At 58.5% G+C, this 23443-nt stretch overlaps 1 protein-coding gene across 8 annotated transcripts in view; it reads right to left on the minus strand.

Annotated features, from left to right (window-relative positions):
• Positions 1 to 3709: 3709 nt before the first annotated feature.
• The window catches only part of NOL4L (nucleolar protein 4 like), a 129222-nt gene continuing 109488 nt past the window's right edge, over positions 3710 to 23443 (minus strand). For 6 of the 8 annotated variants that reach the window (XM_033839823.2, XM_033839825.2, XM_073792864.1 and 3 more), the window contains 6 exons: positions 16537 to 16805; positions 14006 to 14191; positions 13735 to 13926; positions 13409 to 13531; positions 12769 to 12970; positions 7694 to 8344 (listed from right to left, as the gene is read on the minus strand). In XM_033839823.2, the coding sequence (XP_033695714.1) occupies positions 8124 to 8344; positions 12769 to 12970; positions 13409 to 13531; positions 13735 to 13926; positions 14006 to 14191; positions 16537 to 16805 (1193 nt within the window). In that variant the 3' untranslated portion in view covers positions 7694 to 8123. The other 2 variants (XR_004522060.2, XM_033839824.2) reach the window with 2 other exon arrangements.

Consider the following 23443-nt stretch of genomic DNA (forward strand, 5'->3'; position numbering starts at 1 on the left):
AAGTCTTTATTGAATTTTGTTACAGTATTGTTTCTGTTTCATGTTTTGGCTTTTTGGCCGCAAGGCTTATGGGACCCTAACTCCCTGACCAGGGATCGAACCCACACCCCCTGGGGTCTTAACCACTGCACCGCCAGGGAAGTCCCTCGTGTGTGGAGTTCTTTTGAGACGTTGGTCCCAAAGGTGCGACTTGTCAGTGTTGCTGGTCTTCATCAGACTGAGCATGACGTGGCGAACTTACCCATTTATCCACCATGTGGACTGGAAGCAAAATCTCATGAAAACGGTGGGGGTCCTTTTCGCCTGAGAATCGAAGCCGTGAACTATGCCGTCCCTCCACAGCTGCTCATCCCAACCGCCTTGCTGAGACTGAGGTTGCCTGAGAGAGTCCTCCTGGCAGAGGGTCTTGCGGGAGGGTGACCAGCAGCAGTGAGGGAGGGGCCTGCCCGAAATGGGGTCTGACGCTGGTTGACGAGCCTCAGTGGATGACAGACTGCAGGGCTTGACTTTAAAGATTAATTAATTTGTTTCCCGTGAACTGGAGAAAGTAGATTTTACGTGCGTGCGTTGGAACATGTGTTGGGGCAGTGCAAGCTGTCGTTTTGCGGTGCTGCGATTTGATCGAGGTGCGGGTAGAGGAGTCGTGGTCAGGTGGCTTTGTGGTGCCTGGGTAACTGCCTGGTGGTGGTGATGTGTACGTGTGCCTTCATGTCATGGAATCTGTTTGCCCAGTTACTTCTGCAGGAGCTTAGAATGTGTTGGAAGCCGGGGCTGGGACCTGACTGCCAACTGCATCTCAGCAGGGAGGTGGAACGTGCGCTGGGTGAGAGTGGGGGCCTGGCCGCCTGCCAGCTCAGTGGTTGGGGTAAGTCACTAAGCCCCTGGCAACTTTCTCATCACTGATTTGGGCTGAGAGTTGCTACTGCATAAAGTCATAGTGTGCGGCACGTAAGAAGTACCCCATCCTGTTAGCTCGCGTGGGACCGAGACAGGAGAGGCTCCTGGCGTCTGCTTGACCCTCACCCCAGGGAGGAGCCGTGGAGAGGGGGGCCCGTGTGGCGTGCTGAGGGCTGGTGCGAGCTGAGTGGATATCTGCCTTTCAGCCCCTCGCTACAGTTGAGTGCATAGTCCTGGGTGTAGAGACTGAGTACTTGGCAGGAGAGGCTGATTTTACTCATGGTCCAAAGGACAAGGAAATCTGCTGTTTCAGAATCTGGAAAGTGCTGTCTTACTGGCCAGGCACAGTGTCACCCGTTTGTTTCATGTCCGACCTGCTCATGAGGAAGTCAGACCCTGCTTGAGAGGGATGCGTGTGTGTGTGTGTGTGTGTGTGTGTGTGTGTGTGTGTGTTTACACTCAACAGAGTAGCCACGTCCCTCCGGCCTTGGGGACCAAAGCCCAAAGCGTCTGCCTGCCCTGTGCCCTGAGAGAAGGCGGCACGGGCTGTGTTGCCGTGTGTGTGTGTGTGTGTGTGTGTGTGTGTGTGTGTGTGTGTGTGCCATTTAAAGTGATGGAGAGGGTAGGCTCTGTGACCCTGGAGGTTAATACTTGAAACCAAATGGTGACAGTGCCCTGTGCTTCTTCCTCTTTGTGCATCATTTTGAAAACCTGGAATGAGCATCTCTAACAACCAAAAGGTATAGACGGAAGCTCTGTAAGGATGACAGTAAGAAAAATACAGCTGTCAGTGCAATGATTCTTAACTTTTCTGGGAACACGGGCTCCTTTGAGAGTCCAGTGGGAGCTCTGGACCCTCTCCCCGCAGGAACGTGCACATGCACACACAAGTTGTATTATTTCAGACGGTTTAAGAGACCCCCTCCGCCCCGCCGGCAGCTGGAGCCCCTCACTGAAGAACCCCCTGGCTGATAATAAACCTAATAAAATCTGGGTTTATACAAAAGAGGGGAGAGAGGACTTTGCAAAGGCGTATCCTACAGTCTGTAGCTACTGACCTTCACTAGTGCACTTAGATTTAAAAGTGCGCTACAGGCACGGTCTCCCCTCCTCACCAAGTAAGCTGAGCTTCGCCTGCTGGGCCACTGAGTAGCCTTGATCGGACTGTTCCATGGGGGCGTCCCCTTTGACGTCGTCCTCTACACTTAACACCGGTGGTCTGGAGCTCCATTTAAAGAAGCTGGGCCGGGACCAAGCAGCCCTTCTCTGTCCACAAGCGCTTCCTCCTTGGATCCCAGTGTCCCCGCGGCTGGCTGCGGCTTCAGCTGGAGGTGAGTGCTTTCCATTGGGCCAGCGCGGACCGTGTGCCGTGGGCCCGGGCTCTGGCTGTGTTGTCCCAGGTGGGGGAGTTTGTGGTCCTTCGGTGACTCTCAGCAGTGGTAGTTTTGGTGGGACAGGCACTGTCATGGCATCACTGAGGACTTGCTGCTCTGGGTCCCTACCTGCATCTGAGATGAAGTGTCACCTTGTGCTTTGACTACCTGCTCCTCTTCTTACGAATCTCAGCCCCAGGGTATATAGACTCCCACGGGGCAGCGTCTTCAAACTGTTGGCCCATCTCCCTTTACCTGTTTTGTATATTTGGCTACTGCACAGAATTTCATTTCAAAAAAAGGTTCTTCTGCCATTACAAAAAAAAAGTTTAACGACTGCCACATAGTGTGTGGGGGTGTGTGTATATACAAGCAATTGGTAATTACATCTATGCTTTTAACTCAGAGTTGATTTTAAACTCCTGATAATCAGGTTTGGCCCCAGTCACATTCCTGAAAGTTTTCCTCGAAGTTTAACCTAAATTGAATGCAGGATGAAAAAAAAGTCTGCACACAAGTAAACGTCTTTGAAAAAAAAAAAAAGCAGCCCTTTTGTTTCCTTCAAGGGGATCCCAGGTGTTGGGTTGAATGGAGTGTCAAGTCCTGACGGTTCAGGACCAGGGATGGTGTTTCCTCGGTTTTCCCAGCCGCCTGAGTTTGGTTTCAGTCTCAGAAGAGCTGCGCCCTGGGCGGACGGGAGTGGAAAGAGGGCGATTTGCCGGGAAACAGCTGCATTTAAGACCTTGCTTGGGCGCTGGCTGAATCCAGGCGAGGTGTGCACCCGGCGTGCCCTCTTTCTCATCTGTAAGCGGGGCCAGAGCACCTCCCTGGGAAGGCAACGGTGAGATTTCAAAATGATGTGTGCCTGTGCTGAGCACCTGACGAGAACCAGGAAAGGTCCATTTCCTTCCCTTTCTGAAGGGTGAGGCGCCAAAAAAAGTGACAAGTTCATGTGTTCAAGAAAATCTACTAAGGACCTTCTGTGTGCTAGCTTATTGGCTAGGAAAAGGTGGAATCTGGGACTTCCCTGGTGGTGCAGTGGTTAAGAATCTGCCTGCCAATGCAGGAGACACGGGGTTCGATCCCTGGTCCAGGAAGATCCCACATGCCACAGAGCAACTAAGCCCATGCGCCACGACTACTGAGCCTGTGCTCTGGAGCCCACGAGCCACAACTACTGAAGCCCGCGTGCCTAGAGCCTGTGCTCCGTGACAAGAGAAGCCACCACAGTGAGAAGCCTGTGCACCACATCGAAGAGTAGCCCCCGCTCGCTGCAACCAGAGAAAGCCCGTGGGCAGCAACAAAGACCCAACGCAGCCAAAAATAGTAAGTATATAAATAAAAAAAAAAAAAGGTGGAATCTACTGGTAGAATGGTGTCTCAGTGCCAAACTAGAGTTGGAGGGAACAGAACTGGCTGGCAGTGCTGCTGTTGAGAGGACACAGTGGAAATAAAGCATTCAGTTTGTTATTCAGTGTTTATTAAGTAGATTCAGTCTTATATATGATATACAGATTCAAAAGAAAAAGGATTCCACATACTTATGAAATCAGTGCATTTAGCAAGTAATACCATGGAGATAACAGCTCGATTAACAGCTCATTGGTCTTTTGTTAAGTGAGGGGAGAGGGAGTTGGCCTGTGCTAGTCATTCCACAAACAAAACAGAATTTAGTTGCATCACATAGAGAAGACACATTCTAAGAATTAAAATATTAAGCCACATTTACTGGAAAAACTCACTATATAGAACACAAATAATTTTTATAGAGCATTGAGGAGGAAGTCCTCACCTGCTTAGAAGAGCCACGTTAAGTTGCATAGGTGCATATCTGTAAAAATATAATTTAGAGGTGAAGCCATTGATTAAGTAATAAAGAGTCATCTTTAAAGGTTCGTGCCATCTGCTTACTGTCCGGAGCCCCCTGCCCCTCCCCAGAGGTGATGCCTCATGAATGAGCTGCCTCCAGGGGACCCTGAAGAAATGCTCATACCATCTGCATTGGTAAGTCTTAAAACTCATCTCAGGTAAGGAACTTGCGCTCTTCCCCAACGTGTCTACATTATGCCAGGGGATTGGAAACCTCTCGGGTTGTCCCTAAATCTTGGGTGGCTTGACCCTGAAGCTCCCATGAGTCAACGTGACCTTCCCATTCCCAGGCTGTCAGGAGAAGAGTTATATCCACCCCCGGCTCTGCAGCCAAGTCCTACTTTCACTTTTCATGAGTCCACGCAGTCAGTGTCCCACCTGCAGCCGGTAGGAAGTCTCCCTTCTGAGCCCTGCTCCTAAATGGACCATATGACACAGGCATATGGGCCATCTGCCGCATGGAGATTTTTCTGAGCTTAGAAAAGTATTTTTCAGCAAATCTGAGTTCTGTGTGGTGTAGGTTTTTTGTTTTTGTTTTTAGGTGGAAACATAGGTAAAAAGTGAGAGGTTTTTGTTTTGTGGCTTTGCTAAGCAGATGAGCTTTGAGGTGCACCTTCCTCCTCAGGAGCGAGTCTTGCAGGACACACAGGGACCGGGGCATCTGTACATGTAAACAGTACACTTTCACTGAGTCCAAAATTAGGAGCAAAAATACAAAGGTTCACATTGGTCTTAGGTAGATACAGGCGAAAAAGGACTGAGCTGTTTAGCTCATAAACAACAAAAACAAAGTTTCTAAAGCACCACTAAATTATATAAAAATCAGACCATGGACGGATTGAAACTGGTATTCTGGTGAAATACTTTACTATCTTGTAAAAAGTTTTACAAAAAATTACAAATTAAAAGTATCAACCCTCTGAGTTCAAAGCAGCATTTTGAATATGAACTGGTAATTAATCCTATAACCACCCCTGGAGTCATAAGTGGCCCTTGGGAATAGGGATGGCTGGGTTCCACCTGTTGGTTTGAAATCTTCTAAAACTGTCCAACCCCCTGCCGGTCCCCCTCCCCCTCAACACTGTCCTTGGGTATAAACTGAGTGGTGACTGCAAAATGAGTTTTAGATGGGTTGTACTCTCACTGGTCTACCCGATGACCCACCCCTAAGACCAAATTCCCATTTCTCCTCTGATTCCAACCTTGTGGGATTAGTTAGCCCCCTGCAAAGACTCTGGAACTGATACATTCTATTCTTGCATTACCTCTTAAAAGTAGGATCCCGAATGATCAATTTGTGCCCTGAGGCCCTCCGTAAGCACTGGCTGTGGGGCAGGGCTTTGGACGCTCCCTTTAGGAGAAGCGGTCCCTGGGGTGGGCGGGGACAGCAGCGAGCTGGGTTCAGCAGAGCCAGCTCCTTGGTGCTTCTCCAAGTCAGGACGAGACGGATGGGGTTGACGCTGCATCTTTTAAAACAAAAGCAGAACTGAACAAGTTCCCTGACTGAACTAGCTAATGGAATCCTGTTTCCACACAGTAACTTGCTCCTGATTCGGCCGTCACGAGGGCTTCACTAGGAAGGAGCCCACCCAAGAGGTGGGGTCAACGTGACGGGATCCACTGTCCTGGAGGGGCTCTGGGAGCCCCAGTGGACCTTGACCACTATCATCATTTGCTTCCTTTCTCTTTGAAGCACACTGAACCTACACTCTTATTATCGCGGTGCTAAGGCCGCTGAAGGTGGTCAGTTAGTTAGGACAAGCTTGACTCAGAAAAACACGACTTCACACTGGAGCTTATACTGAGCTTCAGATCTAATCCCTTGTGCGGGTGGTGGCGGAAGCCCCTTCCCCAGTCTTTCTCACTCCTGTGCGTTCAGAAAAGCTAACCGTTTGTGCCTGGCTTGGGTACTGCCTCCGGGAGGAGAAATGACATGTGAAGCAGTTGATGTCGAGAATTCTAAGGCGGCGATTGTCTGTGCCAGTTTTCAACATTAAGATTTTCACAAATTGCCTGGGGTAACATTTTGCAAAAGATCTACTGATTACTTTTTGTAGTATTGTTCACACACAAAAATAAATATTTACACAAATTCAAACGTCCGCGAGTAGTACTGAGCAGATGGGGGCGGGACGTGTGGACGCTGGGGGGGTGGGAGCGGCCTCGGGCACTGGAGCTTGTGCTGTGCTGACGGCGGGTCTCGGCGTCCCGGCCCTGGCTGGAGCCTGGGGACTGGTCAGATGGAAGGCAGAGGTGGTGTGGCTGCATGGGGTGCTGGAGGCCACTTGGGAGAGCAAAGGCCACCCTCAACCTCTCGGGGCTGGAAGCAAGCAGGGGGCAGGACCCCCTGCCCTTCAGACTTTCTGGATCGGGGGCCCGTAGCTCAGTCGCGGATCCGAGGAGGGGGAGGCATCCACGCTGGGGCCCCCTCACCACCCCTCCTGAGGGTGGTCTGCCAGTGCCAGGAGGCAGTTGGCTGCAGAAAAGCTGGTTTGGGAAGGGGGGGGGGTGCCTGCTTTGGGGTCGAGCGGCTCTCGACCCTAGGGTCCCCTCGGCCCTGGCTCCCATGGGACCTCTTTGCTCTGAGGGCGGAAAGGCAACAGAGGGCTTCTGCCAGCTCCGGGCAGGGGCAGGCAGCAGAGGGCTGCTGTCATGGCTACGGAGTGTCGCATGGAGAGGCCCTGTGGGCCTTGTGAGGTCTGGGCAAATCCCTGGTTTTAGCAGCACTGGTAGGTATTGCACTGAGCAAGAGGAAGTGCCTATCGGGGAGGAAGGAAACCAGGCCAGCCTTTTCTTTTTGCCCTTTTTCACACTCCAGGGATTATGGGTTTCTTCCAGGACTGGCCCCTGCAGAAGGGCTGGTCCTAGGAGAACCCAGGTGGCTTCTCCACTTCTGCTGATGGCCCCTTTACTCCAGCCACGGGGGCAGGGGACAGGAGCTGCGGTCCACCTTTCCTGACAGCCAGGGGCGCACCCTGCAGCAATGAGGGGGGTGGGGTCGGGGGCCCTGTCCGAGGGGCCAGGGCCTGTGCGGAGAAGTGTTCAGACCTGGCTCCCTGGGGGCAGGGTGAGGGCAAGGGCCCAGCTGACCGGCTGCCTGTGCCCCAGCACTCTGTCCTGTCAAGTGCTGGGGCCAGGGGCTCTTCCCTGGGCTCCATCCAGCTCCTGGCCTCCCCTCTGGACTTACCTCCCAGGCAGACACACTGGGTGGGGGAGGTGGGAGACAGCCGTTCAGAACAGGCTCAGGGCACATCCTGGAAAAGCCCACGCTGGAGTGTGAGGTAGAATACGGGTGACCGTGTGACTGGGGCGTCTGTGGGATGGGGGAGGGGGAGCCGCTTTTGTTTGTCTTTGCTCTGTAGTGGGTGTGGGTGAGGTCCTCCTGCTTGGCGGGGCTGGGCGCTCAGAGGGACAGCCAGCCCGGCGCCCCCGCTGCCCCCAGCCCTGCCGGCCCCCAGCCCGCGCCAGTGTAGTGATATGGAATGTTAGGTCACAGGGATACATCCTTCTGATCAGACAGACACAGACTGGCAATCTGTACAAACACAAAAGAATCCATTTTCAGAAAAATAAATTACTAAGGGGAGAGGAAGAAAGGGTCCACTTTGTTTTTCTCAATAAATATGCAATTCTGCTCACCTAAGACTTGAAAGGTAATTATCTGGGGGTGGGATTCTAACATCAGGGTCCACGAAGATGATTCTAAATAGAGCTGCGGCCCCAGCGCCTTGTCAGGGGGAGCCCCAGCCCTTCCAAAGCTGCCCCGTTGGCCTCTTCCAAGCAGGTCAGAGCACCCGTGTGGTGAGATTCCAAAAAAAAGTGTCCTTGTGCCCAGAGTCTCAGGCGCTTGGAGTGTGGCTAGAAACAGCTCTTCTGCATCCACCTCTTTCAAAAAACAAAAGGTACCAACTGGTGAGGCGGGAAGCCGGTCCGGGGCTGGGAGAGCCTCCTTCCCTAGGGTAGTGCACTCCACGTGCTGCTGGGTCAGTTCTGCTGTAAAATGAGGTTTTCCAGTTCATCTGCTGAGCGCAGCAGGAAGGCGGCGGACTCCCGGTAGCCGGCGATGAGCTGCCGCACGGCACTGATCTCGGTGGGGCTGAGCTGGGCGGTGGGCATGGTCCGGCTGGTGCTGTTGCTGGAGGGCGTGGGCGTGGGTGTGGTGGAGGTGTTGGAGGCCCCGCCTTTCATGCTGAGGTCCGTGGGCCCTGTGAGGAGGGAAGCCAGGGTGAGGAGGGGCACCCTTTCCCCTATCGTGGGGGCCCAAGGCCCTCGTCTGTCTCCACGGTTGTACCCCAGTGCTTAGAAGGGGGCCTGCAGACAAGACGTGGGCTTCTCTGTTAAGCCCGAGGGTGATCCTGCGTTGGGGTCGGGGGGAGGCTTTGGCCTCGGGCCGGGCAGCGCTCTGAGCCCAGCTCCCTGGCACTCATCGCACCTCGGCTGCTCTCTGAGGACTGTCAGGCAGGCCTCCGCGCTCCGGGCTCTGGGCTCCCGGGGAGGAGGCGGCCTCGAGCTGGCGGGGGAGGGGGCGGCTAAGACACTGCCGGTAGGTGGGGGTCCGACACCCCCGAGGGGGACAGGGTGCGGAAAGCCCTGGACGGAGTCCAGAGTTGGAGCCCCAGAAGGCCAGGAAAAGAAGCACCCATGGGTGCGCCTCATGAGACAAGGAAGGGGTTTCTCAACCGCTGCCGCCGGGGAAGAGCAAGAAAGAGGCTGGCTGCCCTGGGCTGCCCTGCTTGGGCCTGGGAAAGAGGCCGGGGCTGGAGCGGCCAGATGGAGCGTGCCCTGCCGGGAGCGGCGGGAGGGGCAGGTGGAGGGAGGCGCTGGGGGCTGAGCCTCCTCCTGATGGGCTGCAGCACCTCGAAGCCCCTTGCCTTTGAGAAGTTCTCTTGTGCCCAAGCGAGGTGGAAGATTAATGCTGGTGGGACGGGGGAGCGTGGGGTGGGTGTGTGAAGGTCGGAAGGTCAGACAGGACCCAGAGGGGCCCTCTGGAGAGATCACCTCCCCTTTGCCCTTGAACGGTGGCAACGAAGAGGGAGCCTGCAGTCTTACCGAAACATACGGGGGGTGTGTGCTGGGGCCACCAGGCCTGGTCTCCTCTCCACCTTTCCCAAACGGCTCTATGGGGTGCGCTGTGGCTCTGCAGTCAGCGAGCCCGGACCCCGCCGTGGGTGATTCCTACCTTCCCTGGGCCCCGGCCCTCAGCTACAGCACAAGGAGCCTGTTCTGGGCTGAGCCACGCCGGTGAACCCTTCGGTGTGGCTCGGCCTACGGAGGCCCACTGGGAAAGGGCTTCCAGGAGACACAGAAGCTCCCGGAATTTGAGCATTCTTTCGAGGTGTTCAGCAAGAAAACCGCCAAAGGAGAGGATCTGGCGGTGTGGGGGCGGAAGCTTGCTTGGGAGGCCTTCTGTGCCCTGCCCAGCCCCCAACCCCCATAAGCTAGGTCCGTCTCCCTGTGCCCTGCCCAGCCCCCAACCCCCATAAGCAGAGATCATCGTACAAGGGTGTGTGAGGCAGTTCTCAGTTACCAGCCAGTTTGAATCATTATTGCACCTACAGTGGCAGCAACTTTTTTTTTTTTTGGCCGCACCATGAGTCTTGCAGGATCTCAGTTCCCTGACCAGGCGCTGAACCTGGGCCACAGCAGTGAGAGCCCAGAATCCTAACCACTAGGCCACCAGGGAACTCCCTATAGTTTTTATGCTGCTACAGAGATGGACAAGCCCTTGTCACTGGAGACATATAGACCAGAAGTAACATCTTGGGAGAAATTATGGAAACTCGACTACTGCTAAAAGGAAGCTGGGGAAGGAAGTTGGAATCTAGATGGGACAGTCTGTCACGTGGGGTTATTTCTTCTCTAATCAGAGAACAGGGACGTCAAGCAGGAGGCCCTGGGAACTGGCCTGCTAAGGAACATCCTTGGAACTGAGGGTCGAGGGAAGTCCGTTAAAATGAAACACAGGAGGAAGGACTGGGGCTGTGAATTGCTGGGAACTGCAGCCAAGCAGGCGGCTGACCCCCACGTGGGTGCTGCTGGGATAGTCTGGGAGCAGGCAGGGGTGCCTGCGCTGGCTCCCGGCTGCGGCAGGGTTTGGTCCCCTCCAGACACTGGCTGTAATGGCAGAGGAAGGCCGGAGCCGCCTGCCACATGGGTGTGAGCCGGCCCGGGGCTTCCTCTCTTTCCTCCCTCCGCCCCCAAGCCTTGTCCTCTTCACTCCCATGCTCAGAGCAGGCCTTCCATCTCTTCCCCCAGGGCTCTGGTTACAGGCAGACACTCAGGTGGCCAGGTGGTTGCTAGAGGGGCCAGAGCGGGTGCGAGTTGCCCTGCACCCCAGGTAAGACAGGCAGAGCCTGAGTCTATCTGGGCTGACCTGGATCCACCCACGACGTAAGTGAGGAGCTCTGAGCTACCAACACGACTGCCCAACCAAGGTGCCAAATGGACTGAACCCTCGTTTAAGGGCTGCTGCTGGGAAGGTACTGGGACTGGGACTGCCCGTGGTGTTCTTCCAACTGCTGGACCCAAACCCAGTGCTCACAGGACGCCACTGCCCCAGGCAGGAGGTCAGCGAGCAGATCTCGGCCTCCGTGACCTCACCACCCACCTCTAAGGAACCAGGGAGACTGAGGTACAGGGGCAGAGCTAGTGGCCTTTCTTGAAGCCTCTCTGGCAAGTGTGAACAGGGCGGGAGGGCGGCAGGCCTGGCCCTCAAGAGAGGCCGGAGCAGCCCTGGCAGCTGCGGCCCGAGACAGGCCCTGCTGTGTGGTACCAGGTGGGGGCCTATCACCATCGCCTGCCCCCTGGGAAGGACTCTCCCCGTGCGCAACAGGGGGGGCTCTAACTTCCTGCCCCGCACCTGTCTCCAGACCCGCTCTACCAGGGTCCCCACTCAGCAGGGCTGTCAGATAGGCTCCTTCCTGGAAGGAAAGCAGCCCGCCTGGGACAGCCATTTCACCCCTGCTGCAGCTGGCCACTCTGGCCTCAGCCTCAGGGATTAGGGCCAGGCAGCCTCTTATTTTAGGTTAAGAGGCATTAGGAAAGGATGAGAAGTTAAGCCCAGGCAGGAATCTTCCAGGGACCCGCACGTACTTGCCGGTGGTGGGGGGCAAGGTGAGCAAGGGTGTCTGGGCTTTCTGCCATGGGTAGGGACCAGCCGCCTCCATCGCTGCCCAGGAACAGTAAGGGGTCTCCCGTGGCCAAGGACAAGGGCCTGAGAGGAATTCTCAGCCAAGACCTAGAACCAGAATTCCCTGGCCTGCGGGCGGCACCTTCCTCTAACCTACTCGTCAAGCGGCAACTTGCTGTCACCCCCAGCCTCTCCTCTCGCCTCTGAACGACCCCCGAAGCACACTGCTTCTGCCTCCTGTCCTCCCCGTTAAAATCTCACCACAAGGGCAGACAGCACATTCATAGCCTCCTTCGGTTAAAGCCTATCTGTGGCTCCCGCTGCACACAGAACTAAATCCAGATACCTGGCTCAAGAGGCCCTGGGATCACCCCTACCTGACCCCGCCAGCTCCCGGAGGCCGCCAGGCTGCCCTTCACCGGGGGAACCCGCTCTTCCCCTGCCGCACCTGCCACCCAGGCCTCAGTGTGACAGGGCCTGAGGTCCGCACTCAGGGCAGCACCTAGCTCCATTGGGAGGTTTGTATCTTTTGGGGACTGTTTCTCCAATATTGGCCTGTGTTCCGTCTGCATCAGAGTCACCTGGGCAGAGTTACAGGGGGCACCTAGGGGATCACCAGCTCCTGGGGTTAGAGTGGGGGGACAGACGGCTAACCACTGCCCCAGGTGACCTAGATGGGGCCCCACAGTGCAGCAGAAAGCGCTGGGACCCTGCTCCTAGGTGAAAGAACCTTCATCTCGGGGCTTCCCTGGTGGCACAGCGGTTAAGAATCTGCCTGCCAATGCAGGGGACACGGGTTCGAGCCCTGGTCCGGGAAGATCCCACATGCCACAGAGCAACTAAGCCCGTGTGCCACAACTACTGAAGCCCGCGCGCCTAGAGCCCGTGCTCCGCAACAAGAGAAGCCACTGCAACGAAAAGCCCGCGCACCGTACCGCAACAAAGAGTAGCTCCCACTCGCCACAACTAGTGAAAGCCCGCGCACAGCAAAGAAGACCCAATGCAGCCAAAAATAAATAAAATAAATAAATTTTTTTTAAAAACTAAGAAATGCTTTTAAAAAGAAGAACCTTCATCTCACAAGTGAGGTCCTAAGCGGTGGCCTGGAGAGGGAGGTGACCTGCCTGGGACCAAATCCTGGCTCTGCCATCAACTCTGCAAGAGCTGGGCCAGCGACTGTCTCACTGAGACTTGGTCATTTTGGGTGAGACGGGGCCTTGGCTGGGACTGCACACAGTGGCCCGTGGAGGGGGTGTGGGGCAGCGGCAGGGGACCAGGGAGAGGCCCAGCAAGCCTCCGGGGAGGCAAGAAAGGAGTGGAACGCTGTTCCTGTTAACCTTGCCTTCCGAGCTAAGGACTGGCTAAGATGATGAGATGGGGAGGGTCCCTGTGCCAAGAAGGAGTCACTTTCCCGGCCGCCTCTGCTGCTTCCTCGCCTGCCCCGCCCCCTTCCCAAGGCAGCTGGTCAGGGAGCCGCAGAGCCTGATGTCCCACACTCACCATTACTGTGATTTCCTGTTTGGAGGGAGGCAGGGGGCTGCAGGTTGCTGCCCAAGGCCCCGTAACCACGGTAACTGTAGTTCAGGCCACCGTTGACGTACACAGGGTCCTGGGAGTAGGAGGAGGCTGGCAGTGAGTAGGTGGAGTGGGGGATGGCTGCGGAGTCCCGGGAGTGCTGCTTGTCCAGGGCTATGGGCTCGTCCTGCAGAGCGGGAGGGAGGCGCTGGGGAACCACAGGGGCAGCAAGCCCTGACCACGGTCCCTGGACGGGGGTGGGTGGTGGCCCCAGATTTGCCGGGACCCGGCGCGGGACCTGCAGGACTCTGCCTCTCCCCCTGGCTGCCTTGCCCAGGGCCTCCCCCAGCCCCCCATGTGCTCATCTATCTTCAGGGCAGATTTCATCTGTTCCTGCCCGGCTGAAGACACTCTCAGGGCTCGGGATGAAGTCCAAACTCCCTTCCTAGGTCCACAAGGCCTCTGTGTCTGGGCTCCTCTGACTCCCCCCCGCCGCCCCCCTCCCCACAGCATCTCCATCTCCCCTCTGAGGACGCCCTCCCTGCTCCCTCTGCACCCGGGGGCCGTGGCAGTATCTGCGGCATGGCTGAGGACACCCTCCCAGTGGCTGGCGGCGAGCAGGCACCTGAGAGGACGGGTAGATCTCCAGGCGCATCCTTTTGGCTGCTTTTCTCGTCTCGCTCTCACAGGCAGCTGCCAGGATGTTTTCTGCCATGGCCGAGGTCAGGTGGGGAGGTGTGGGTCTGGTCTGCAGGCAGAATGGGGATGGAGCCAGTGTTAGGGCACAGGGACCCTGCCCTAGAGGTGGGCAGGGTGGCACTGGGCTTTGGGCTCCTCTGTGAACGAGGGGCCACAATGCCTGCTTCCAGGGGTATTGGGAGGGCTGTGGGAAAAGCGCCCAGGAGGCCGGGAGGGTGCGGGGAGCCTGGGACTGGTAGGCCTGGGGCTCACCATCTCCATGCCGTTCTTCTTCATGCGCCGGCAGGACTTGAGGTACGTGCGGATGCGCTTGCGGGCCCGCTCCTGGAACTCAGGGAACTGCCGGCTGCAGGACTCGATGATGGCCTGGATCTTCTCCTTGGGCTGCTTGGAGATGGGCACCATGCGGTCCAGGTTCTCGTCCACAAAGAGACGCACAAACATCTGCAGGAGACACAGGCTGTGGGAAGGGCTGGCCTGGCTGAGCCCCCGCCCCAGCCAGCCATCCCGGGCGGGCGCTCACGTTGAAGGCCTTGAGGCGCTCAGGGTCCATGCCCTCGGAGTCATTCATCTTGTCATTGTCCTCATGGTCGTCGTGGTCATCGTCGTCGTCATCTGCTGTGGGGGCCCGGCCCACCGTCAGGTCCTCAGGGCAGCCACTGACCTCGGTTTTGATGGAGTCATAGCTCCCTGAGCTGTAGGGGGGGGACTGAGAGAGGGCGGGTGGGGGCAGAGGGTCAGGCCGCGGTGAGTGTGCGGGCAGGCGCGGCGAGCACACCCAGATGCCATGTGAGCCACGCTGCAAGGCCCTGAGCAAGTCACTCTCCTGCCCCTTTCCCCTGTGACACGGGGACAGTGATGCTGCCACCCCTCCCTGGGCGGCGTAGGAGGGACTGCCCACAACCACACATGCAGAGGCCTGGCGCCCCGGAGGAGTTCAGTGGAGGGGGTAGTGGTTTACTCGGCAGCAGTGCCCACGCCAGGCTGTGCCTCATCGCACGAGGGAAAGGCAAACACAGAAAGGGCTCCTTCCCGCCACCAGCCAGCCTCTCCTGCTTGTGCCAAGATCTGTTCTGGCTTTGGGGTTTCCCTCCCTGGTCTCCAAGGGGCTGCAACCTTGAGTTGACAACCGAGCTGTCACAAAAGCAGTGAGTGTGCTGTCTGTCGGGGATGAGGAACAGATGGGCTGGGAAAGAACCAGCCAAAGAGACAGGCCCATCAGGCAAAAGGGCATCCCCGCAGCTCCCAGGCTGGGCTTCTCCTGTCTGCCGCCACCCCTGGAAGTCACCGTGAGCCCTGATGCAGAGCGTGTGTAGAAAGGGGAGAGGGAACCAGGCACAGCCCCTTGTCCTGCAGTAGAGAAGGGACCCACCCCCTGAGCCCCTCTTGGAGCAAGACCCTTCCCCAGCTCTCCTGGGAATGCACTTCCCCACTCTCCTCTCTGCTTTTTCCATCCTCTTCATCCTTTACTGCTCAGTTCCCATCCGGTCTCCTGCCCCCTGCTGCACGTACTCTGGGAAGGCTCCCCGAGGACCACTGTCATTTGCCTTTTAGAAAGTTTGCGGCTTTGTCCAGTCCTGACTTCACTCAGTGGTACCCTGACTAGCAGTGTCCTGGAGACACAGTCCCTGCCCTCAAGGAGGTGGGCATCTAGTAGGCAGTCAGGCCCAGGAAACAAACAGCCGCGGATCACACCCTGCAACGTGGCCACATAGTGGCCCAGACGGCATACAGCTCTTGCTGACAAACGTATAAAGACAGACACTGATTGGTGCCCTGTCCCATGGTAGCTGCCACCACCAGCCTCCATGTGACCACACCCACCGGGGTCAGCCCTCCCAGGGTCCCTGGCCTCGTGCCCATCTCTTGATCCACACATAGACTCTGAAGGGGAAAGGACAACCAGGTTCTCTGGCCTCCCACTGGGCTGTGTCAGACTCGCGACGGAGGGTCAAAGGCACCTTGGGCAAGTCACATTCCCAGGTGCTCTTTGGCCAATCCTCTGCCAGCGTCAGAGGAGACAGAAGAACTATCGGTGGCACTCGTGTTCCCGTCTCACTTCCGTGGTCCACACATGTGGCCTGAGGCCACGGTGGCAAACTCAACCCCTCTGGCTCTCTGCCTGCTGAGGCAGCAGCTGTGCCTGCCCCTGGGACCCAGTCAAAGAAGGGAAGACAGTGCTTTGGCCAGTACCTGTCCCTCAGCCTGGGCTCAGACACACAGCGACGACTGAACACCGTTCATTTGTACAGAACCTTCCCACAAGACACGTCATTGGAAGCCAGCACTGGCACCCACCCCACACCCTCTGCAGAAGAGAAAACAGGCCCTGGGAGGGGAAGGAACCTGTGCAGGGGCCCGTAGCTGCAGCCCAGGAGTGTAGGGCTCTGAGAAGGCACCTCTGGCCCCCCTAGCCTGGGCAGAAGAAAACACCCCCCGGGAGAGCTCCCGCCCCTGGTGCCGCACTGCACTGCTGCAGAAGACCTCCGTGGCCCGGAGATGGCTTTCGGAAGCAACAGGGGAGGGGTAGGGGAGCGCCAAACGGTGGGGCACCTGTCCACCCCCCATTAGCCTGGTCTATTGAGTTTCACACATCCACATCCCTGGGGCCACAAACAAAGGCCTCACCTTTTTTCTGCACCATCTGTAGAATGGGGACAGGCATGCAGAGTAGCGAGAAAACGTGAGGCCTTGGGCCTCTGTGCTGAATGCAGCCCACTTGCTGCTGCTCCTCACAGCAGACTGTTTTGGAGGCAGAGGGGGCCAGGCCACACGTCACCCACCACGTCCACCAAGGCAGAGGCCAACAACCCCACTTCACAGATGGGGGTGGAGGCTGAGAGAAGTGAGGGCCTTGCTCGAGGTCAACTGAGCGGTCTCCCGTTCCAGAGCCTCCCCAGGACAATGAGAGCAGAGCAGCCACGGCTACCACCCTGACTTGGTATCACAACCCCGGTACGCGTGATTTCACGTCAGCCCCACACAGCCCTGCCGTGTACGGGCGCGGCAGAGGCTCCCAGTTCCGGCGGGCCAGCAGCCCGCAGCCCCACACACCTCGGGGGTGGTCTTCACCCCGTACTTGACGCGGCTCCGCAGTCCATCGGCGTCGGAGGAGTAGGAGGGCGTGCCGAGCGCCGAGCCCTGCGGGAGCTTGTCGCACAGGTTGATGGGCTGATCCTCGGCGGTGGCGGTGAAGTCCACGGGGGCCACGGTGCCGTTGCCATTCATCTCGGGGAAGGCGGGGTCTCCCTGTGTGCTGCTCGAGGTGGACGGGTTCAGGGTGGAGGAGCCATTGCCGCTGCCGCTCTCGGAGGAGGAGTCGTCTGAAACGAGAGGCCTGGGTGTGAGGCTCCACCGCAGCACCCGCTGGCCCCTAAGACCCCCCTCCCCCCAGGTACGTGGCCACGGCAGCCACAGCGGGTACTTGCCCTGTGCTGTCCTCGCGAGCATCCCTGGGCAGGAGGCGAGTGAGCGCTGCTGTCCCTGCTGGGGGCGCCAAGAGGCTGGCCTTGCCCCAGCCTGAGGTGGGGGCAGGGTCCCTCTGCCAGAAACTGGGGCCATCAGGGCGGAGCGGCCATGGAGCATGCCTCCTGCCCTCCACCCCACAACAGCCTTATCCAGCTTCGGGGGCCAGGGAGTGAGTGGCTGCAGCCTCAAGTGTGACCTGCCTGCCGCAGGTCCAGAGGTCCTCGGACATGCCAGGGGCTGCATGGGGCCTGGCCAGTGCCCCCCTCTTCCTCCAGATCACAACTGCCTTGCCCCTTTACACGCTCTCCCCACAGGACCCCTTCCCCACAGCAGACCCTCGAACTTCTCCATCCTCTGCCTGAGGAAGGTTGGCTCCACTGTGACACCCCTGCCCCTTAGTCACTCCCTCCAGCAAAAAGGCCCAGGCCAAGCCTGTGCAGACAGAGATCTGCCCTTGGTGCACGGCCACGTGGCACTGAACACCCAGAGCCAGGGCTGCGGGTGCATCCCTGGCACCTCCTGGGCCATCCCTGCTTTCCTGAAGTGACAGCCCAACAAAGCCCTGTGGAGGGCGCCCCCTGCTGCAGACAGCGCGGCATTGCTGGGGGACCTAGGAGGACAAACTTTTAACTAGGGGGTTAGACACTTCAGATAAATTCCAGGCCCCTTTTCCCCACCCTGCCCCAGCCTCCTGCTTGATCAGCTGAGAAGGCAGAGGCCCAAGCTACGCTCAAGCTCCCGGGGTCACTGTCAGGTGAGTACCGCGTGGTTCCTGGTGGCGCCCAGGTGCCCAAGCGGCTCTGCACCTGTAACCAGTGGGTGGGGGAGGGGCGGCCACTGTGAGCCCTGACCGCCTCCCAGGCCACCCCCTCCCCCAGGCCAGGGTCGCGCACGACCCCACCCCCACCCTCCCAGCCGGCAGATTATGAAGATTTAGTTCCTGGTGCTGGGCACTGGGCACGCGCACCTCCGAGCGTCCCCATGGTGACCAAGCGGCTCTAGCTCGCCAACCAATCACTGGCCTCCCGGCTGCCCAGGGGCGGGGCCGGGCTGCCCATCAAGCAGCCAGGGCCCAGGGCAGAGGGGGATGGGAAAGGCCTTCGCGCCATGGCACCCCTCCCCCTCGGCTGCCGCAGGTCCCCTGGGCCAGGATGCCCCTCCTGCCCCTCTTCCTCTGGGCAGTCACTGCTCTCTCCATCCTCCTGCAGGGCAGCTCCAGGCTCTACACAAAGCCACCCCAAAGATCCCCCACGCCTTGCTCAGCTACATCCCACAGTCCCCAGGCTAGCCGCCCTGCTACGTCTGGAACCTCACTGCCCATCCCCTCCTCCTCAATCACAGATGGGTCTGGTTTTCTTCTGGCAGTGTCTCCAGCGACCAACCTAGACATTTGTAGAGTGAGTAGTATTTACTGAGCACCTACTGCGTGCTGGCTCTGTCCCAGGCTGAGAAACACAGTAGTGACTATGACCCAGATGCCAGCCCTCCTGGGGGGACAGACGCACATTACTGAAACACACAGAGAGTGAATGGGCCACCAACTTGCCAAACCACATCCAACCCACCCCCACCCCATCCAGCCTCCTTGGCCGACCTCCCCCTTCAGCACCCCAGCTCCCCTCGGTCACCCCACCCTTTCCTAGCACCAGTCTAATGATCACTCCCCTGTTCCCTAACCTTCCTGCTCCCCACAGCCTGCCCAAGAAGAGTCGGCAAGAGTGCCGGGTGCGTTCTTGGTCCCACGATCTCTGCAGCCTCCCCCAGCCCAGGTCCCACTATCCTGGGCCACTTCTGAAGCCTCACACCTCCAGGCCTCTGCTTGGGCTCTGCTGCCTGCCTGCCACGTTGCTTCCAGCTCAGTAAATGTCCGTCCACCTTCAAGACCTGGCTCAACGCTACCTTCTCAGAGCAGGCCTCCTTCCTCCGCTGTCCCTAGGAAGGAGGTACTGAGAGCTCCGAGCCCAGCCTGGTACCCATCCTTCCGAGGGATACTTCATGCCTCCTTCAGCGGCTCAGGGTCAGTCCTGAGAGCTGCCTACCTCCCCACCAGGGCTGGGCCCGTTGCCAGAGAAGCCCCAGCACCCGGGATTCAGAAGTCTCTGCCAGGGTCAAGGAGCTGAAGGGCAAGGATTGACACCCATCCTGGCCAACGTCTGAGCTCCTCTGAGCTCTGGCCGGTGCCCATTCTTAGCTCACCTTGCAGGTGTGACTTCACATCCTGGCACCACCCCCAAAAGGCCACTTGCTTGACCTCAGAGGGCCTTGTCTTCCTCCTCTGGAAGGAGGGGTTGCTAGGAGGGTCAATGGGCACCACACCAAGCACAGAGAGAGCCAATTGTCACTACGCTCAGCACGGGCGTCAGGCCGACGGCCTCCTGCAGCATCACACCAGGAACGGGCCCAGAGGTGGCACCCTGACTGCCTGCCTCCTGGCCAGATTCCCTCCAGGGAGGATGGACCCTCTTGCCCTGTGCATCTCCAGGCATGAGCATGAAGGAGGCTCGGGTGCTGTGAGGACACACGCGCGTGGGTGTGTGTGTGCACGGGTGCGTGTGTGTGCGCGCGTGTGCGTGTGTGTGTGTTCCCAGGGCCCTCCAGCTCAGGAGCCCAGGGTGCTGGCCCAGACTCTTGAGCTGCCAACACCCTCACCCCAGGGCTGTGCACCTCAGGCACTGGCTCCAGTGGTGGCACGGCCCCTCCGAGTAGGCAGATGCCGCCTGAGTCTGATAGGGGAAGTGGCTGGGCAGATGAGACCCATGAGGCCAGGAGCCCTGACCCCCTGTAGCTGTGCATTCCAAGTTTTTAGAAGAAACTGGAAATATGCACCATTATGTAAATGTCCAGATTTTTAAATACTGGTGACTGACTTACATTGTTCACATTTTGAAAAACCTTACTGGACACACGGACGAACAAAACGTGGTCTATCTATGCAATGAAATACTATTCAGCCATAAAAAGTAATGAAACTCTGATACATGCTATAACACGGATGAACTGTGGAGACGTTACGCTAAGTGAAATAAGTCAGAAGCAACAGGACGGATACTGAATGAGGACACTTACATGCAATATCTAGAACAGTCATGTTCAGAGGGGCTGAAAGTATATGAGGGGACACCAGGGACTGGGGGAGGGCGGAATGGGGAGTTATTGCTTAATGGTTACAGAGTTTCTGCTTAGAGTAATGAAAACTCTGTTGTGGAAATAACGTGTGCTGGTTGCACAACATCGTCAGTGTCCCGCTGCCGCGCTGTGCGCTTAAAAATGGTTAAATGGCAAATTTTATGTTTTACCAAATTTTTCACCACAAAAAATTCCCCCAAAACAAAGCAAAGCAAAAGTCCTTGAGTAGGCCAGCGGGCTCCAGTTTACAAGCTCCATTTGCTGCCGCCGCATGTATCCACGGGCCAAGCCTCTCGCGCCTCCACTCTGCATCTGGGGTCAGGGAGACCCAGTGACACACACAGAGCCCTCCTCTGGGGCATAGGTGAGTCACAAGTGCCTCCCCCCGCCCCCAACATGCCGCCCTTAACCTGCTCATGGGCTGCCTGCAACCTGGGGTCCACTTCCAGCCGACGAGGGAGGCCATGGGCTTTAGGCAGAATGCAGCGGGGCTGTGTATCCTTGAAGACACCCCTTCGCCTCCTTTCAAAGTGGGTGCCATGTCAGTAGACAGCACCCGGCACAAAGCACCCCGATTCCCTGCCCCCGCCCAGGCCTTCTCACTTTGTAACGCACGTGCTTCCCGAGCGTGGCTTTTCCAGGCTGGACTGTGGGCTTCCGGGGGCCCCGTGGAGCCCAGCTCGGTGCCAAATCTGAGGTGGGCACGGTAAAGGGAGGTGGGAGAGGGACAGGGCCGGGAAGATGCTGTTCCTGCCCTCGTCCCTTCCTTTCTCGAACACTTACTGGGTGTCAGGCCTGTGTGGGGCACTGGGGACACGGAGGTGAAAAGATGGGGGTGGTCACTGTCCTGGAGCTCATGCTCTAGGGAGCAAAAAACGAAACATAAGGTTCTAGAGGACACTGGGCTCTGGAGAGAGCCTTGGAGTTTCTCGCCCCTCCTGTCCCCCCACCTCCCCCTGCAACCCCTCCCTCCTCTGGGAAGCCCCTCTGACTGCAGCGGCCATCGAGGCCCCAGTTCTGGACCACCCGCTGCGGGTCTCACCCCAGGGAGGGTGGAGCTAGGGTGGGTGCTAGGCAGGTGGGAGGCAGGGCAGGCTTTCTGGGAGAAGCCTCCAAGGAAAATGCTGAGAAAGCCCTGGGGCAAGGGCTGAAGACCCCTGACCAAAGCAGGGCAGAGGGCTGCTGAGGAGAAGAAAAGCAGCTGCGTCTGTCCAGAGGCCCCGAGGCAGCGGCTGCATCTGTCCAGAGGCCCCCGAAGCAGTGGTGATGACCCGGCCACAGTCCACGGACTGAGTTCAAACCCCCAAGTTGAAGCCAAACTCTCCCCAGGCCCACTGGGCCCTGCTGGCAGCCCCCCACCCCCGCTGTCACCCGCTCTGGCTGTGTGCCCTGGCCTCTGCCCTTGTTCCCTCTTCTCGGGACACTCCGAGTTCCCTTCCCTCCAGGGCTTTGCTGAAAGGTCACCTTCTCAGTAAGACCTCCCTGCCCCCACTCTGACACACTGACCCCTTTACCCGTTTTTTTCAGAGTGTTTATCATCTCACATATTACGCCTATGGTCTGTGCCCAGCGCCCCGGTAAGCTGCCCCGGATCGTTCCTGCCTCTCCAGAAACCACACCCCTTCCTCTGGTGAGGGCACCCCGAGTCTTCCAGGGTGAGCATGTGTCCCAGGCCCGGCCAGTCAGCACAGCCCATCACAGCGATCCCTGGTGGGCATGTGACCAAGCTCGACCCATGAAAGTCAGTCCAGGGGCTTTTGCAGAAACAACGGGGGAGAAGTACCCTCCCCTCACCACAGGGGCCGCTGAGCCCACTCAGCAGGGAGGCCCTCACCCGGAAGGCAGGGCTGACAAGCTGGCACAGACGAATCCCCCCTAAATCCGTCCGTGCCCAAAGCCAAAGGAGGCCCTGGACTTTCTGGTTACAGGAGGCAATGATTTCCTCAACCGCTGAAGCTGGCCGGAGGCAGGTGGCATCACGTGTGCCTGGTTTGGTCTCTGAGTAATCCACAGTCCTGCCCCCGGGAGCGCCCGAGGGAATGCAGCCTCCACTGGCCCTCTCCTCACTGTGGGCCACCCCAACCCCAGGAGGGGCTGGCTGCAGGGCCCGCCCTCCCCCAGCGCCCCGCACAGCCCTGGCCCAGAGACCTGCCTGTCACCGTGTGGGCAAAGAAGAAAGAGGGAGAAACATCGACATCCCAGGCTGGGGCACGCTGGGCTCTGATCCATTCCTAGTTCTCTCCTCCCCCCGACCCTCTCCAAAAAAATGTGATTTAAGGGAGTCACGCACGCAAAGCCATGCCCGAGGAGCAGGGCCGGGGGAGCAGGTGCGCAGCCTCGCCGTCTCCCGACCTTGGGCACAGCCTGCCTCCCTGGGCTCCTCTTATCTGCAGTCTAGGGAGTTGCCGCTGACGCCCTCTTGGGCTCTGACACTTTATGACCCTGTGAAAGAACCCAGCTGGCCCCATGGGCACCAAGGGCCCAGTACACAGAGTGCAGGAGTTGGGCCTGCCGGGGGTGCAGGCCTCCAGGCACGGGACACGGAGCTGGAAGTGACCCTCTTGTCTCCACCTGGTCCTTATCTGTGCAGCCGTGCCAGGAGGCCCCTCCAGGGTGGGCACCCCACCCACGGCCGGCCAGCCGGAGCCCCGAACAATGCCAGCAGGACAGGACGGCCCCCAGCCTGTGACTGCAGTGACAGGGACAAGTGCAGTGCGGGGCCACAGGGAAGCGGCGGGAATGCACCCCTCCCGAGCATTTCCACAAAACCAGGCCTCCCTGGCTCCGGCGAAGGGCAGCTCCCGGGTCTGGGCAGGACACAGGGCCCACCACCTGTGCCCGGAATGCCTATGGGCAGGGGAGGACTGCGTGCCCATCTATGTAACGTGGGGCAATGCGCTGCTATTCAAATGGGGGAATTAGTGATGAATGGGGGAAATTGTTCCTCCTTCTGTCCAGTCTCCAGAAGGAGACAAAAACCCCTTTTACCTCGGCAAACAATGCCCTTATGTGGGCGCCAGCACCCCGCAGTCCGCACAAGCCCGGCTCTGTGCGAGCCGCCAATCGCCACACCAGGCTCTGGGGCCACAGCCGGTGGCGCCCTCTCCCAGGGGCGACCCTCACAGGCTCCCGAGGAGGGCTGGGCAAGAGCGCGAAGGTCCACCGGCCCTGGGACCACAGGCCGGGCCCCACCAGCCCAGAGTGCCCACCGCAGGCTGCCCGCTGTGGCCAGAGGTGCGGCTGGGCTGCCGCAGGAAGCGCCCCCTCCTGGCGGGCTTCCAGGCAGGGGAGAGGAGGGGGAGTCGATAATTCACACACACAGGACACAGCCCGGAGGAGGCGGGGAGGGGAGAGCGCTGGAGCCGCA

The sequence above is a fragment of the Tursiops truncatus genome, chromosome 15 (genome assembly GCF_011762595.2).
Source record: "Tursiops truncatus isolate mTurTru1 chromosome 15, mTurTru1.mat.Y, whole genome shotgun sequence".
Classification (NCBI taxonomy): domain Eukaryota; kingdom Metazoa; phylum Chordata; class Mammalia; order Artiodactyla; family Delphinidae; genus Tursiops; species Tursiops truncatus.